Source organism: Sitodiplosis mosellana, unplaced genomic scaffold (assembly GCF_009176505.1).
Source record: "Sitodiplosis mosellana isolate CC-2019 unplaced genomic scaffold, AAFC_SMos_1.0 Smas_scaffold_18, whole genome shotgun sequence".
NCBI lineage: Eukaryota > Metazoa > Arthropoda > Insecta > Diptera > Cecidomyiidae > Sitodiplosis > Sitodiplosis mosellana.
The window spans coordinates 189,370-206,974 of NW_022595260.1; the positions used below are offsets into that span (position 1 = coordinate 189,370).

The 17,605-nt window shown below is 34.9% G+C and overlaps 2 protein-coding genes across 5 annotated transcripts; one reads left to right on the forward strand and one right to left on the reverse strand.

Annotated features, from left to right (window-relative positions):
* Positions 1-60: 60 nt before the first annotated feature.
* Positions 61-2,535, reverse strand: LOC129568344 (transcription initiation factor TFIID subunit 6). The gene is made up of 6 exons (XM_055446050.1): positions 1,639-2,535; positions 1,294-1,545; positions 937-1,221; positions 568-877; positions 453-501; positions 61-370 (listed from the first exon to the last, which is right to left on the reverse strand). The coding sequence occupies exons 1-6, from the start codon at positions 2,084-2,086 to the stop codon at positions 209-211; spliced, it is 1,506 nt and encodes a 501-aa protein (XP_055302025.1). The 5' UTR covers positions 2,087-2,535; the 3' UTR covers positions 61-208.
* A 227-nt stretch (positions 2,536-2,762) lies between these two features.
* Positions 2,763-11,548, forward strand: LOC129568343 (sodium-dependent phosphate transporter 1). Of its 4 annotated transcripts, none has more exons than XM_055446047.1 (9): positions 2,763-3,090; positions 6,956-6,999; positions 7,064-7,814; positions 7,878-8,017; positions 8,180-8,273; positions 9,100-9,291; positions 9,365-9,950; positions 10,020-10,556; positions 10,633-11,548. In XM_055446047.1, the coding sequence occupies exons 3-9, from the start codon at positions 7,619-7,621 to the stop codon at positions 10,913-10,915; spliced, it is 2,028 nt and encodes a 675-aa protein (XP_055302022.1). In that variant the 5' UTR covers positions 2,763-3,090; positions 6,956-6,999; positions 7,064-7,618; the 3' UTR covers positions 10,916-11,548. The 4 variants fall into 4 exon arrangements, with proteins under 4 accessions (XP_055302022.1, XP_055302021.1, XP_055302023.1 ...); XM_055446046.1 differs by having other exon boundaries at positions 2,778-3,299; XM_055446048.1 differs by having other exon boundaries at positions 2,782-3,090; positions 7,067-7,814.
* The last annotated feature ends 6,057 nt before the right edge of the window (positions 11,549-17,605 follow it).

Below are 17,605 nucleotides of genomic sequence, written 5' to 3' on the forward strand. Positions count from 1 at the left end.
CAACGACACATATGATTTATCCGTTAATCCAAATCATGCGTTGATATCCAAATCATACATGAGCAGCTTCGATAATTCACTAAATATTAATTAAACAGAGTATGGGAAAAAGTGCGTTTTCTTACGTACAGATTTGCCTTTTTTCTTATATACGTTAAGAACTAATAGGAACAAACACTTTTTTCACACTCTGTTAATTGCAGGAATCTTACGTGATGCGCGGAGTTATCTGTTGACGTTGAGAAACAGCTGGTGTTGCGGTGATCGGATTGATAACTGTAGTTCCAGCTGTGCTTTGAGCAATGCCCGTTGTATAGCTTCGGTCGGTTGACGAAGACGATGTTGGTGGCGGTGGAGGTGCATTGCGTGCCTTGAAATTCGTAGAGAATCAAATCGGAAATTCATATTAATGGATATATATAATCACGATCAATTCCAGTTGCACTTTTTACCTTGAAAACAGCTTGTTGAAGTGGGATTCCAAGGAAGCCGTAATCTCGTCTTGAACATACAAAAGATCATATAGGTTATTTTATTTACGCTAAAAAATCTTTGTGCAAATCTTACTTGTACTCGTCCAAAACGTCTGGTGGGTTTCTGATTGTCTTTAAAACTGGTGCACACAATTTTTGTAGCATAGCTCTAATGTGGCCGGCCGTTAATTTGTCATTATTACTAGCGCCCGTTCCAATTAGATGGGGCTCAATTCGATCAGAAATAAATTTCAAGCGAGGCACAATAATCACTTTGATTACTTCACTTCCGAGCTCAGACAAACCGGCAATAGCTCCGTATAGCGATGGTAACTGCGTCTTATCATTTTGCAAGGCATTGCTGAACAGTCGGGTGATACGTGTTTGCAAATTATTCGTTGACGCTGTAGGCAAATATCAATTTAATTAGCATTTTACATGGGCATATTCTTTATAAACTTACTATTAAAATTCTTTGATATGGTGGCCATTAGTCGTGAAGCGAAATCTCTTAGTGCCCAATGATTGTCTACTTCGGGTCTCAAACATAAAGTCCGAGAAACGATGCAAGACGCAACCGATGGAATCAATTCGTGTAAATATTTCTCCAAATAAAGTGATGGATTATCCAAAAGGGCCTTAACCATTCGCATGAGATATATTAAAAGGGCCAAGTTATTTTGCACCACATTTACTTTCACACCTTCGGCAATGAAGGTGCACATTCTCGGGAGACATTCATATAGACCTGAAATTCGAAAAAAAACGAAACAAAGCACTTAGTATCTATTCTGTTGCCATTTTAATGATATGTATTTACCTGGATCACATGATAATGATTGTAAAGCCTCTATTCGGCGAGGTTCATCTGAGCCAACGCATGCTTCTGTGATTTCCTTGTAGTACAATTGTTGTTCCACCGACAATTCGTGCGTTGCCAATTGTTTAACGTGGACAGTTTCAGCATTTTTGAACTTTTGTAGTTTGCCGGTGGTCGGTTTGCCAGCCACATCCTTCTTGACATTCGAATCAAGTTTCTTTACGGGATTTACAGAATCCTGTGCTTGATTATCTATATATAAAGAAATAAAAGGTATATTCAATTAGTAAATAAGTGGTGAATATTCGGAAGCTTTTTTTTTGAACGAATTGAAAGATGAAATACCTCTCGATAAAGGTGGAGGATTCTCAGGTATTGTTGGCTGAATACCATCCACACAAAGCCAATGCGCTCTCAGCGATACTTCCAGAGGCACTTTTGGGGGTTGTGCTTGAATCACGTCATTCAAATCCAATTCCTTCTCTTCAATGAAGTGCAGCTCACGACCTCCACCCGAAGCAAATCGAAAAGGAATGAAATCGTGTGAAACAAAACCATATTGTGGTTCAATGTTACGAGTTTTAAGCGAATGATCAATATCCGATATTAAGAGTTTTTGTCGCTTCGCATGATGCATAAATTTTGCACTATCTTGAACGATTTGTTTTAGTTTGTACGATACATCATCGGCGAGTTCCTTTGCTGCATCGTCGGGCAGTGCATTCAATCCAATACTTTCCGCAATAACTTTGATTGATTCAACACTTAACGTTGTTCCATATAATCCACTCATCTCTTTGAAAATTTATTTTATCCAATAATTTAATGGAAAAAATGACAAAAAAAAATCAAATAATAAATGTTGATATGGTACGGACTATTTGACAAGAGTGTTTATTTTGTGTCATTCGAAAAGCCGTGTCACAATGGGTGCGTTCAATAACGTCACGATAGTTGTGTATTCATTGTATGACAAATTTAGCCAAAACAGCGGCTTTTTTCCTACTTTAAAGTTATTTTTCATTGATATGTAGAAATTGAACTTTCTTTTGAAAACCTTATTTTATTTTACTATTTATATTGTACTGTTATCTTTTTTAATTGCCAGCTTTCTATGATAAATTTTATCATTACTATGTAATTTAGTAAATATTTAAATTCATTGTACAGTTGCTTACGCATCAGCGGTCTATTGCTTCTTTACTCACTCCCGTAAGCGCAGTCACTTTATCCAATGTGGCTCTAAACTATTTTTTGTCAATTTGAGTAATGAAAATGAAAGAAAAATGAATAAATTCTTCATATTATATCATATTATATATCATACTATCTGTCAAATAGTGGACAGAGGATATTGCTGAAATATCTCACGCGAATGATTGATGATGGATTCGTTCAATGATGACAAGTTATGATGACAATGAAATTTATTTCTTGTAGAAAATTGAGCCACATCCGCATAGGTTTTCTTCTTGTTTGAAATATAACGTTTCATTGAACATGGGTATCGTATATGTAATTTCGAATAAGAAGCTCCTATAAATCAAACCAAAATAAAATCACTATCAAATTATTGAACTGTATTGAAAATAACGGCTTTCAGCACTCACACGTATACATACATATATTCGTATGTGCGTATGTGCGTATGTATGTCGTACGTACATAAAACTAAATTGCGCGCAGTCGCAATTCGAATCATTCTCCATGAACTTTCGGTCGTGTGTGAGTGGAAAAACGGAAAGAGATGGATAGTGAATAATTAAAACATCGCTAGTATCCCGACACATGTGAACGGTGAGTTCAGTTGCAGAGCACACCACAAACCACGATTTACCAGTCGTCTTATTTCATTCAAGTCTGTACAGCTAAGCTGTCAAAGTTTTCCGAATTTTTTTCTCTCTTTCCATCATTTTTAAATAAGGAAAAGGTTGTTCTCTGCCTAAAAAGATTTGCTGATTAAATTCAGTTAGCAACACAATATAAATTTCATCAAACAATTTCAAGTATGTATCCATACAAATTTTATTCATTATCTGAAGGAAAAAAATGCATAATTCAATGATGATAGTGTATATAAATTCAAAATAGATTTGAAATCGCCTGGTGTTTATTTTGCTCAACAGATAAAACATCAATACTTTAGTGAAATTATGTTATTGTGTATACATTCAAAAATATAATATGTATTCAATAGGGTGAGACCCCAACGCGGAAATTGTTGTTGCTTTATTCATGCCGTGCTTTGGAACACACATTTTCCACGTGTCTAGTGTATAGCACTCTGAATTCCACAAAGCGTATAGTACATCTGTCCCATCGCGAAATGTGAAATTCGGCTATGAACAGTGAGGCAGTGAAATATCGATCAATAATGACGCTTACATCATGTTGTGATGCATGTTTGAGAAAAAGCAAACTTTATAACAAAATATTTCTGTTATAAAACAACACTTAATGGATTTTGCACATAAATCCAATTGCGCATTCATTTTAATCCAACACAAATGCGACACTCATTTTTCTAACAATAATACACAATTTGATTGAATTTTGCCTAGTCTCACTGTATCAAAATATATACAAATGAATTTTTTCCATTCTTAAAAATAACCATTTTATCATGGGTCATTCTAATTTGGAAAGAAAAAATGTGAATTGTTTGTATACACAAAAATGCCAAATGATTACGATGTTATTTGAATTTTTTTCTTGGAGCCGATTTATAGATCGCATCATCTTCATTCAGAACCAGAGGTTGGTTGCACATAAATTTATTTATATAAATTTCAAATATCAAATAAATTTATCCGATATTTTTCATGCGTTGTGTTGTTCTATGGACTATATATGCTATTTAGTGACACAGTGGCAGAATTGTTCACAAATATTGGTAAATGAACAAAACAAAAATCTCATTCCTGCGATGAATAGCTGGCTGTCAATACAACAGCCGATGTCTCGTTTATGTACTGCAAATCCGTCAGAACAACACAACGCATGAAAAATATCGGATAAATTTATTTGATATTTGAAATTTATATAAATAAATTTATCTGCAACCAACCTTTGTTCAGAACTGTCTTACGTATTGAAATACGTCATTTTACGTTATTTACACTATTATATCCTAAATCGAATGTCTGCTCGTGTTCTCTTCAATTTTTGAATTAATGAATCCTTTGAAATAAACATTTCCATTTGGATTTCAACTTCAATATATTGATTTTTGTTTATTTGTATTAAAATGTACAATTGTACATAACTATCCGGTTATACCAAGAAAAAGTTATGGAAATTTCCAAACTGACTCAAGAACCGGAAAAAAGAGAACAATAAATTAGTAAAAGGAGATAATAAGGCAACCAAAATATTTGTTTTGTGTTTTGTTAAACATCGCATTTTTTGTATTTTTAGTCAAGGTCAGACATTTTGTTGCCAAACATTTATCCTTTTGGACATGCAAATAAAATTTGATTCCGTCACGATTTGTTTTAGAAACACATTTAAAGTTAGATATATTTTTTTTGTTAAGCTTGTTTTGTTTTGGCCTTTGTATGAGTATTTGTAGATGTAATTTATTAACTTTTTCATTGTGAAACTATAATTGTAGAAAGAAATCTATCCATTTGTGATAACATTACCAAAATGTAAGTAAGGCCTAGTGTAACAATCCTAGTGTAAGGCCCAGTGTAACAATGCCAAAACATCACAAGGTCAATATGAAAAATTTCATATCTTTCATCAGCACAAAAAATGTATATGAAGGAGAATATTGCAGAATGTTTTTTTATCAGAAAAAAATATCGCATTACAGAATGCTCATAAATGAACATTTGCCGTTTAATACCTTTTGTTTACATTTACTTCCAAATAAATCGGCATTAGATATCAGTCCATTAGCACCCACATGCCAGAAATATCATCTTTATAAAGAACAGATTTCAGGATTGGACTGTCAAATTTTTTTTTGGTGTGTTGTTTACAACATTCAAGCGACAGTCAAACAGTGACAGTAAAAAATGAAACCAGATTTTTGTAAAAGATTGGTGTAACATGTAATTGAGAGATTGTGAAGGACGAAAATGAATTTCCAAGAATTGGCCGCTTTTATCAGTACAAATAATTCTATGGATCTGTAGCTTCTCAAATTGAATATCATAACCAAGGCGTGTTATGAGCTGATGTCAGCAGCACTAACTAACGTCAGCTGCTGAGGAGTATGCGTTGCGTGGTTCTAACACATTTGCAGTATAAAAACGAAAGGGTGAGTAAACTTACCATTGGTGAGATTGAACATACCAATGGAAAGTTTACTCACCATTTTGTTCTTATACTGCAAATGCGTTAAAACAACGCAACACATACTCGTCAGCAGCTGATATCAGCAGCTGACGTGAGTTAGTGCTGCTGACATCAGCTCACAACACGCTCTGATCATAACAGACCAGTATCAAAGCAGGCTTTGTTATGCGCTAAATCCATCACGCTGAATAAATTCATGCGATAGATTTATGCGATAAATGTGATGCGTTCGCTTTGCGGTGAACGAGGTATGTTGCTCTTCACTACCGCTTAGCGATGCGTTCACTGCAAAGCATGAACGTTCATGCGTGAACAACTGAAGAGCAACAGACTTCGTTCACCGCAAAGCGAGCGCATCACATTTATCGCATAAATCTATTGCATGAATTTATTCAGCGTGATGGATTTAGCGCATAACAAAGCCTGTATCAAAGTAAATTGATACCTGTATCTTTCACAAAATTTCAGTATGCGAAATTCATCCGTTGATTAATTGAATTCATGCACTTAATTGAGAAACAGCTGAAAAGTCACAAGCATATGAGAATCAATTAAGAACAGCGGTATTCTTTTTGGCTTTAGGACAAATGAATGGGCAAGCGGAATAATGAAACGTAATTCTGTTTTTAAATGAAGTGCCTCTGAGAAAAATTTTCAGTAAAAAAGCCCCACAAAAATATTGTCTGAATAAGATTTTCATACAAATTTTTATCAGACAATATTTTTGTGGGGCTTTTTTACTGAAAAATTTTCTCAGAGGCACTTCATTTGAAAACAGAATTACGTTTCATTATTCCGCTTGCCCATTCAAATGCGGCAAATTGTTTTCGCACTTCGATTTTTGAATGTTAATTGACGGCCCCAAGCGGTTGCTTTGAAAGCTAACTCTGCTTGTTTGTATTGTTAATATGGTTTTTTTTCGATGCCTGAATATCCTTTTCAATTCCTTTGATTGATCGGAATCACGTAATCGATAATAAATTGCTGCATGACATTTGCATGAAACTTTTAAAAAAATTTCTCTTCAACTGAATCATATCCAAGATATCCAAGATATCTCAATAATTACAGCGTCTGTTTATCAGAAGCTTATCAGAGTATGCTGTTTTTCGTCTTCCTTCGGCTCCATTCAAAGTGTGAATGAAATGTTGTGTTATATCTTAATTCAATCCAATAACATTGCATGCCATTTAAAATTTATAGATTGTAGTTTCGATTGCATGAAAAATAAATAAATGGTGATTAAGCGCTGTTAAACCATGGAACCCAATGTCTGACTAAACCAAATAACTATTTATAACTTGAACCGGATTTTTACAGAAATGTTTCACTACGTAAATTTCTTCTTTTGTTTTAGATATGAAAATAAGCAATCTGTTATCTGGGTTCTCCGCACCTCAGGTCAGATATATATCTGATTTTTTTTTACAAAAGTTATTCTCAACAGAAAATTCCTCCTTTTCAGAAGATAACCTGTGACGGATAATACATTAATCACCCAATAAGATCACATAATCAAAGAAAGGAGAATACGTAAAGTGAGAACGCTGACGATTTGCATCATAAACATCTTTGCCGATCCGTCAGAAGAGAAGCAATCCCATTTTGGAGTTATATTGCTACTTACTTCTTCTATCTTTTCGAAAATCAAAAGCATTGATCGAGTCAGCGGGTGAAATTTTCTTTGATTGATTTTGAACATAGTACAAACTATAAATATTTTTTCATTCCGAAAAATTTACGTTTCTAATGGAGTCTACCAACATGCATCAGAAAAATGCTAATAAATATGCATTGAATCTCATCAATATTTAATCCTTGCTTATTTGTTTATTCATTTCATTAATTTCGCCATAACGTATTCATTTCATAATTGCTTCTACTTCTTTTAAAAAATTGATTCATATAGAACTTTATCATCATTATTTGTCTCATTAAATTTTTTTTCTCATCAATCGTCACTTGTTGATCAAGTGGAAAAGTTTTCATTTTCAATTCAAACTAATACAATTAATACAAAATGTTAGAAGAATATTCGGCAAATGTTTTGTGGATAGTTATTTTGGGTTTCATAATTGCATTCATTTTGGCATTCGGCATTGGTGCAAATGATGTTGCAAATTCGTTTGGCACAAGCGTTGGCTCCGGCGTTCTTTCGATTAAATCTGCGTGTTTGTTAGCTACAGTATGCGAAATATCTGGAGCCATTTTAATTGGTAAGCTCAAACAATGAAAAAATATTCTATAGTTCAACTTAAAATGTTGATAATCAATTATAGGTTACAAAGTATCAGATACCATGCGGAAAGGCATTCTTGAAATAAACTTATACACTAATTCTGAGACCGAATTGATGTTGGGATTCGTTTCTGCTTTGGCGAGCAGTGCTCTTTGGTTGTTAATGGCTACATACTTCGCAGTAAGTAGACAGAGAATAAAAGGCCTTTTCATCGTCGTTCCCGGCCGGACGGCATCGACTGTGAATTGCCACAAAGTTGTTCATTACTATACAAATCCAATTACTATACAAAAACCAGTTTTTGTTATAATTTCATAAAATTCTTCACATTTCACATTGAAGTTACCCATCTCCGGTACGCATAGCATTGTTGGGTCAACATTGGGATTTTCCCTGGTCGCACGCAATACAGCGGGTATACAATGGTTCACATTGGGTAAGGTTGACATGTATAGTCCCATTGGAGAAGTATCTTGATGTTTTTTATGCCAATAATATTTGGTAGTAAATATTGTCGTACCATACATATGTGTTGAATAAAAATGGGAATACAGAAGTGTTTGAACTGAATCGAAACATGAGATGTATTTCTTGGAAACATAGCATGAATCGTCGCTTCAATAAATTTTTAACATGAAAAATGTGAATTTGGAATGTGGTTTTTCGTGTTTTTCGTGAAAATGATGAGAGATAAAAAATCGTTGTCGATTCACAATTTTAGAGTCAATAAGTAGCTCCCTCGTTGAGAATTTGAGTAATTATGATAATAACTTTGCGGCAACAGTTCATGTGCTGAAAACTGAACAAAAATCACTTTCTGATAAAGAAATGTTATCTTCAACAAAGTTATAGAATTGGTCAATTCCCAAAACATCGCTGAACACACTAATTATCTCTTTTCATTTTCGCGAAAAAGACAAAAAATCATATTCCAAATTCACATTTTTCATGTTACGATTCTATTAAAGCGACGATTCATGTTACGTTTTCAAGAAACCAATTTCATGTTGCGCTTCAGTTCAAACACTTCTGTATTCCCATTTTTATGATCAGTAACACATATTGTATTAGCAGTATAACGCTTGACGAAGATCTACGGGGACTGTTTTGTAAGCAAAGAACAAAACCTCCATAATAAGCGTTAGCATTGGCAACGTTATTACAATGGATGAAAAATATTCACTAATGCATTCAAGTTTGCTCTAATATTGCCTAATGTCTCTTCCTTGTAAAGCATATTAGTCCATTTCAATCTCCCACAGGAAAAATTGTCGGTTCTTGGTTTATTTCACCCGTTTTGAGTGGAATAATGAGTGTTTGTCTCTATTGGTGTATCAGGACGATGATTTTGAGATCAAAAAACCCACTGAAAGCGGGTCTTTTTTCATTACCTCTCATCTATGGCCTCACAACTTTTATCAACGTCATAAGCATTGTTCTGGATGGACCAAAATGTAATTATTTAGGAAGCATACCCATACTCAGTATGACTCGATACTATAAAGATATCAATATTATGTATTGCAGTGCTTTACATGGACAACATTACAGCGCCATACGCGATTGCGATTAGCTCTGCTATCGCTTTAGTTGTTGCAATAATGGTCCAGTTATTCTTTGTCCCATGGCAGCGGCGTGAAATTACTGGAAATAATACTGATGGTGGTCGAGTAAAATTCACAATCAATGATTCGAGTGAGTCAACACCAAGTGGTAGTCCAAAACGGAACCGACGTCCAACATCTCTGGTTCAATCAGATTCAAATACACTACCTGCAATCACCGAACAAACAGAATTGGCTTCTTTCAACAATCTAAATGGTTTTAGTCCATGTTTCTATTCTAATGATAAGTCACAACAAAACAGCGATAAAAGTCCTTCACTAGTCAACGGAAGCTACAAGATTGATCCCAAAATTATTGAGAAGGCAGAAAATCTTTTAGGAAAGCATCGCAGTTTAGATAACACCGACTTAACTATTACCAGTTTGAACTTCATTGATAACGAACACCAACAGAATGGTTATTTGCGTGCAGGCATTCAATCTGAGCCACTTCAAAATTATTTTGACCATCAACTAAATCATCAATTTTCACCGGGCTCGAAGCAAGGGTAAGACTAGGAGAAGACACATGACACAAGAAAGATTAATTTGAGCATTTTTTTGTAAATTACATATAGCGATGATATCGGTTCAAATGTAACAACGAAGACCTGCAGTGAAATTGTTATACCCATATCCACAGCTGTTTTTTCGGGAAAAATTCTATCTGGTGATAGAATCGTCAGCAACAACAACAACGAAGTACAAAATAAGGGAGATGAAAGGAATGGAATAGGTAATGTTGTAAATATTGAACATCTTGAAGCAACTACTCTTTCGCCAAACTCAAGCAAGGTACCGCTAATATCCTCGAAGCCTGAAGAAATGACAAAAGTAGATGAGCCCGAAGATGTATCGAAACTTTTTTCGTTCCTTCAAATTCTGACCGCCACATTTGGTAGTTTTGCGCATGGAGGAAACGATGTGTGCAATGCCATTGGTCCATTGATAGCTCTATGGATGATTTACAAGGAAGGCACCGTTATGCAACAATCGGAAACACCATTCATCATTCTTCTATTTGGTGGAATTGGTATTTCAATTGGTCTTTGGGTCTGGGGACGACGTGTTATTGAAACTGTTGGCAATGACCTAACAAAAATCACACCCTCAACGTAGGTTTTTATATGAAATTTGTTTTTTATATATAAAAATAAAATACAAATAATCATGTCGTTGCCAATATTGCAGAGGCTTCACAATTGAAATCGGTTCTGCTCTCACCGTCCTTTTTGCTAGTAAAATTGGCTTACCAATATCGACAACTCATTGCAAAGTGGGTTCAGTTATATTTGTTGGCTATGCTAGTTCACCGCCTTACACAAATGAAGACAAAGCGGCTGGTCTTCTTCCGCCAAAACCAATCGACTGGGGACTATTTCGTAATATCATTTATGCTTGGGTTGTTACAGTGCCAATCGCCGCAGCATTGAGTGCCATTTTTATGTTTTCGTTGAGAAAATTGGTACTTTAAGAAGTGACGCTGATCTTTTTCATAATAAAAAGTATGTAATTTCTATAATAACGCTGAATATTTGTATAACCTTAGATATTCTATATTTAAATTTGAAAGGAAAAAGAAAACAAACCATTTCAGATTGAGTTTTATGCTCATAGCAGATATTTTCACATACAAATTTATTACGAAAAATTACAAATTCCAATAAGTAATACAGTACCGTTATGGCTATAAGTGGGCCAATTTTATATTGTCAGCAGTATTCATTTGATAATGATTGCCACTTCTGTCTTAAATTTCTTCATTTCCTTCACTAATTTTCATTTTAAGTCTGTGTTTCGTTCGGTTATATCAGATAAATAATTGTTTCAAACCAATATTTAGTATTTCAATTTTGTTTACCATCATTATCATTTTCAAGACTCTATGGAGACTTTTAGATAAGTGGATAGTTTTATTATTATGTTCTTCATTGAATTCTATTATTCATTGTGATTATTGAAAATATTTGAGTCGAAGGAATGTTACGTCATTCGGTTTTCACTGATTTGACAAATTTCGTGGAGAAATTATTAAAGCTGCTGCTGAAAAGTTTCAGCTTACCTTTTTTGACCCCATTAAAAATAAATAAATTTGTGTTAAATATGATACTATTGTCAATTCACTGTAAAAAATCGGAAATACAAATGCCAGAAGTATTACATAAAAAAAGTATTTTGAAACTATTTTGTTTTGGTTTTAGTCCTAAATTGTATTATCTAAGGCCTGAAAAATCCTTATACTAAAACTTTTAGTATGAGTTCTTTATTCTCCGACTCAGAGACATGAATTGCAAAAAAATGTTTTGTTAGTTGATCGAAAATTGGACGGGTACTTTAGAGGCTCCCAATGTAAGTAATTGAACCTTGGGTTTGGAACAAATGATTTACTCATGTAAGTACACATGTCTTGCTGAACCATAATAATGAATAACCATTCATAATTAAAAACAAACAAATATTTATTAGCCCGGAATATTACAAAATCATCGTATTAAAACACACAGTTATAACACCAATACAATGTCTAAGTTCATTCGATGTATGCGCATTTGTTTGCATTTGATCCACGAAAAACAATAAAAAGAATAAAATGTTTTACCATGTGAAACAAACTTTTCCGCACATTTTCGGTAGAATGTAAAATATAGATCACTTGGATAGAATGTTGCAATTGTTCTTATTTTAAAGTATGTTTGGATTTTTATGGAGATCAGTATTGCTTTGAATTTTTTTTTCAATCATATGGTTGTATGTTTCATTGGATTTGGGATATTTGAGAAAGTCAGTCGTGTTTGTTAAAATGGGCGAAAAATTATCATGCTCGGCCATCGAATGATGAAAAATAGTGTTAACTTGAACATGATAGATAGATATAGTGTCCATGTCCACTTCCAATTCCATTGTAAAACTCTATGACAGACATGCCATGCCAACTATTCATATAAAAGATGCAGTTAAGTGATGTTACCATAACAATGAGGGACCCGGATGGTATTTATGTTCATCTTCGTTCCAAGACCTTTCATATGATACCCATATTGACTATACTTATGTAGAAATGGTATGAAGTCCATCATGGTCACCATGATGGACGGATATAGTGTCCATGTCCACGCCCATTTTAAAACCTTTCATATGACACCCATGTCAACTATTCATATAAAAAAATGCTGTTAAGTGGTGTTAACATAACCATGATGGACCGGGATGGTGTTCATGTTCATCTCCGTTCAAAGACCTTTCATATGATACCCATATTGACTATACTATGTAAAAACAGTAAATTTTTTTTTTTTTTAATCGAAAAATCCAAGGGGGGACCCTTGGGTGAAATTCCATGATATACCAAAAGTACCAGATAGACTGGTCCAATTCGGTCCAACTTCTGATACATTCAAGATATTTATATAAGACACCACGTTGCAAAATTTAAACAAAATCGCTCAAGAGATTCGAAAGTTATCGTGTATACAAGGAATTTTCGTGGGTTTTTCGAAACAGTAAAAAGGACATCAAAATCGTCCATCGTGGTGAGAACACCATTTAACACGGCTAAAATATAAAAAACAGCCAGCAATAGCCAGAAAATGCATTTTGAAGCGAAAAAAGTAATTAAAAACCGACCATCATGGTCGGCCACCGTGGTAAAACATCGTTTAACACGGTTTACCACGAAAAAATCGCGAGCAAGACTAAGAAATAACCAAAAAATGCATTTTTGTGTGGTGAAAAAAGAAATTTTTTCCCGAAAAAATCCAAGGGGGGACCCTTGGATGAAAATCTATGATGTAGCAGAAGTACCAGATGGACTGGCTCAATTTGGTCCAACTTCTGATACATCCAAGATATTTACGTAAGCTACCTCCTGGCCAAATTTAAGCAAAATCGCTCTACTCTTTTGTAAGTTATCGTGTATACAACGAAAATTTAAAATTTTCACGACGATCGCTATACTTTCCTTCACACTTCGTGTGCGGAAAAGTAATAAGTGAATACATATTGCTTTGTTTGTATATTTTATTGTGAATTGAAACTAAAAACCAGCAAAACTAAAACAACTCAATTCTATACATTTAAAAACAAAAATGTTGAAAAATCTTCTCTACGCGAATTTCAGTAAAGCGTTTGACAGAGTAAACCACAAGAGATTGATTCTGAAACTCCGATCGTTCAACCTGCAACTTGCAGGCTGCAAGATTGACAATCTACTTGATTGGATCGAATCATACCTGTCAAACAGAACACAATTCGTTAAGTATGGAAACAGCGAATCGAACGAATTCAACGTATTATCAGGTGTACCACAGGAAAGTCATCTCGGACCCACACTATTCCTTTTATTCATCAAAGACATAGTGGACGAAATGGACGACGTGTTCATTTCCTTGTTTGCCGACGATGTGAAAATTGCCAAAATCATCCACTCGAGCACGGATGTTGCAGTGCTACAACGGGCCATCGATAAGCTAAAGGAATGGTGCGATGTTAACAATTTGCACCTAAATCTCGACAAATGTGCCGTCCTTACGATCACCACGAAGGAGAAGGACATTATCGATACAAAGGACAAATACGGTGATTTCATATTCAAGCGAGTATCGGATCACAAAGATCTCGGCGTCATCATTGACCAGAAACTTAGTTTTGTCAAGCGTTTTAGATTTTCAAAGGAATTTAGTTCATCAATTGTGTCGCTGAGCATAAAAATGGGAATACAGATCTGTTATATCAAGAATCGATGAAAAATTATTTCGTAAAAACGCAACATGAATCTCCAGTCGGCATTAATGTAACATGAGCTGCGGTTACTACTGTATTCTTATGACGCGCTTCAGTGTGGCGCAAATTCATGTTGCGTTTTAACGAAATAATTTTTCATGTTACGTTCTTTCGCATATTGCTTCTTTGTTATATTTTTTCGATTGTTCTGTTCATGTTGCATTTTTCAGTTTGATTTCATTCATTCATTTACCAAAGTGATTTCGATGTGCCGAAAACACCAATGGATTTTGCACACAAAATACTATATCTATTGACTAGATCGAGAGGAGAGTATGTGAAAAAATTCTAATATATTTTGAAAGAGGAGAGTATGATTTCTGTTGATTCTATCTGCGTTAAAAGGAAGTATGTTGGCATCCCGTCTAGCCTCCGCGGTTTTTCAAGGTTTCCGCGAAACTGATAAAAGATAACAACATGGTGTCTTCGGCAAAGTTGTAGTACTTGAGGTTTTCTTTAACAATGCTGAAGACATCTATCTCTTATCTCTTATCAGTTGCGCGCAAATCGCGCACATAAAAAAGCAAATTTTAAATAGAACTTTTTTTTTCTTATCATTTTTCGCGCTTTTCGCGGAGCTGATAAGAGATAAGAGATAACTGACTTCAGCCATGTTACAGAAGACCTCGAGTGCTACAACTTTGCCGAAGACACCAAGTTGTTATCTCTTATCAGTTCCGCGGAAACCGTGGAAAACCGCGAGGACCCGCCAAAAATGAACATACTCGCCTTTAACCATTTTTGAGTCGAAAGAAACTTACTCTTCTCTTTCACAACAAAGTCAGATGAACTTACTCTCCTCTCGATCTAGTCAATAGATATTAGAATACAAAAAAAATTATTTAACGTTTTTCGCGATTTTCGGCTGTGTTGCGACCGTCTTCATGGGAAGTTTTTATGAAAACGTCGGAGTGTCAGCTCCGTGACGCTAGCCCCAGGTTCCAAAATTTAAATCCGAGCACGGTTTCGTGTTCTACGTAATTTCTGCTGATTACTGCTCGCTCCGCAGAATTTCTGCTGCAACCGGTGACGAGCAGTAATTGCCCAAAGTTTCGAAAAAATCCATGAAAATCGATTTTTCGCATATTTGAAGGTTTTGCCCCAAAAATTAATTCCAAACTAAATTTTCAACATTTTAATAATCTGAGGGCTGATAATAAAAGATCTGGAGGCCCTTTAATTTCTGCCCGCTCCCCACAATTCCTGCTTTAACCGGTGACGAGCAGTAATTGCCCAAAGTTTTGAAAAATCCATGAAAATCGATTTTTTGCATATTCGAAGGTTTCACGCCAACAGTCAATTCCAAATGAAGTTTTCAATATTTTGATGACCTGGTGGCTGATATTGAAAGGTCTAGATACCCAATAATTTCTCCTTGCTTCTCAGATTTCCTGCTTCAACCAGTGACGAGCAGGAATTCGACAAAAATTGAAAAAAAAAAGTATGAAAATCGATATCACAGTGCAACAAAGTTTAGGTAGGTCCATGTCACCAGCACCGCCAGTGCTGTTAAACCATAATATGTTATAATTAGTGCTCGAATAGTGCTGGCAGATACCACTTCCAGATTGCAAAAATCTTGTCTAGTGGCTGAACACGTATCGTCAATATTTTTGAATACTTTTCGGTACATTCCCATGGCAAGTACATGAAATCGAATTTTTTCATATCAATGTAGCTCTATGACTCCTGTTCGGAAAAGTGAATCACTGTTTTACAATTGAGTCATGAGGTGAGTCACAATATAACTCATAATTGAATGAGTCATAATCGGAAAGTCATGACTTCATTTGGAATTGACTGTTGGCGTTTTTTTCCTTATCATTTTTTCACGGAACTGATAAGAGATAACGAAATAATGAATGGGAATAATTGTAGTACTCGACCAGAACTACAACTTTGCCTTTGACACCATCTCGTTATCTCTAAAAATGATAAGGAAAAAAACGCGTTTTTTCGCGGTTTTCTGCGGTTTCTCGCGTATTCCGCAAAACTGATAAAAGAAAACGACTTGGTATCTTCGGCAAAGTTGTGGAGCACCTTGAGTAGTACAACTTTACCATAGACATCAAGTCGTTATCTCTTATCAGTTACGCGAAAAAGGCGAGTTTTTGCTTATCATTTTTCGCGAAACTGATAAGAGATAACGAAAAACAAAGTTGTAGAACTCGAGCTGCTCTACATTTCTGTCGGAAAGGCAAGTCTCTTACTTCCTATCGGCTTCACTAAAACGAGATAGGAAAATTTCGCGATTTTCGCGTTTTTTCGCGTTTTTCGCGGAACTGATAAGAGATAAGCAACATTTGTTGCAACAAAATTATAGCAAACCTCGAGTAATACAACTTTGCTTCAGACACCAATTTGTTATCTCTTATAACAGTCCAGATTTCATATGAAATACATATGGGGCCCTGGAGGCCCCCAAGAACAGTAGTTGGAAAAGTCCTTTTTTTATTTTCGAATAAAATGTCCTCGTTTTCCTCGAAACTTTCCCTAACTTCAGAAAAATCCAAAATAAATCCGGAAAAATGTTGAAAAAAAAAACGTTCTGTTCAGTTTCTTTCTCTTAAAAAACGTTCATAAATGCTAAATAAACGAAAAACAATACGATTTAATGATTTTTTTTTCGAAAAACCAATTTGGGGTCACTGGTGACCCCACTTGGCGTTTATTGTCCTAAATCTCTTGGCCGTCCGAAAGTTAATTATATAAAATTCATTGAAATGGTTTTTGAAGTTTCTGATTTTTTTTACCTAACCTTACCTTATTAACCGGGGTTGAATTTTTTTTTGATCATCACTTATGGTCCATCAGTTCAAAATGGAATCGTGGCTTTTTGAACGAAGAAACGGATTCAAATAGGAATCTACTCGATGCGCACTACCATCGGATGCAGTCGTTTCCATTCAGATTTTCGTTCATACAATAGCTAAAGTTGTTCTTTTACGGTAGAACAACTTAACCTTCTTCTGTGTTGAAGAAAATGGAATGGTGGTATTCGGTAATCAAGCAATTAAACAATGTAAACATGATAACGAATAGGAATCAATTGCTTATGTAAAGACTATGCACGCCAAATCCAACGTGACTTCATGCTATGTAAACTCCACACGTTTCAAATTAATACAACACTATAAACGGTATAAGCGGCAACAGATATCATATTGCATTGCGACTTCGTTTTTCTATTTAAACTACAAAGTTTCCACTTAGATATTATGTACCGATTTATAGGATAGTAACGGATAACCCGACGGGAAGTATGAAAATAGATCAGCTCTTTTTGCTGATTTTGAAAAAGTAAAAAAAAACAGCTACAAAAAGGAATAAAAAAGCAATACAATGAATATCAATTTAATTTCCAGCAGAAACAATCGATTTTGGG

Excerpts from the sequence above, each read along its gene's own strand:
- LOC129568343 (XM_055446047.1), top strand. The coding sequence starts at position 7,619 with ATGTTAGAAGAATATTCGGCAAATGTTTTGTGGATAGTTATTTTGGGT. Across the intron at positions 7,815-7,877 it reads ATCTGGAGCCATTTTAATTG|GTTACAAAGTATCAGATACC; the intron begins GTAAGCTCAAAC and ends AATCAATTATAG. Across the intron at positions 9,292-9,364 it reads TGTTCTGGATGGACCAAAAT|TGCTTTACATGGACAACATT; the intron begins GTAATTATTTAG and ends TATGTATTGCAG.
- LOC129568344 (XM_055446050.1), bottom strand. The coding sequence starts at position 2,086 with ATGAGTGGATTATATGGAACAACGTTAAGTGTTGAATCAATCAAAGTT. Across the intron at positions 1,222-1,293 it reads ATCATTATCATGTGATCCAG|GTCTATATGAATGTCTCCCG; the intron begins GTAAATACATAT and ends TTCGAATTTCAG. Across the intron at positions 502-567 it reads GACGTTTTGGACGAGTACAA|ACGAGATTACGGCTTCCTTG; the intron begins GTAAGATTTGCA and ends TGTATGTTCAAG.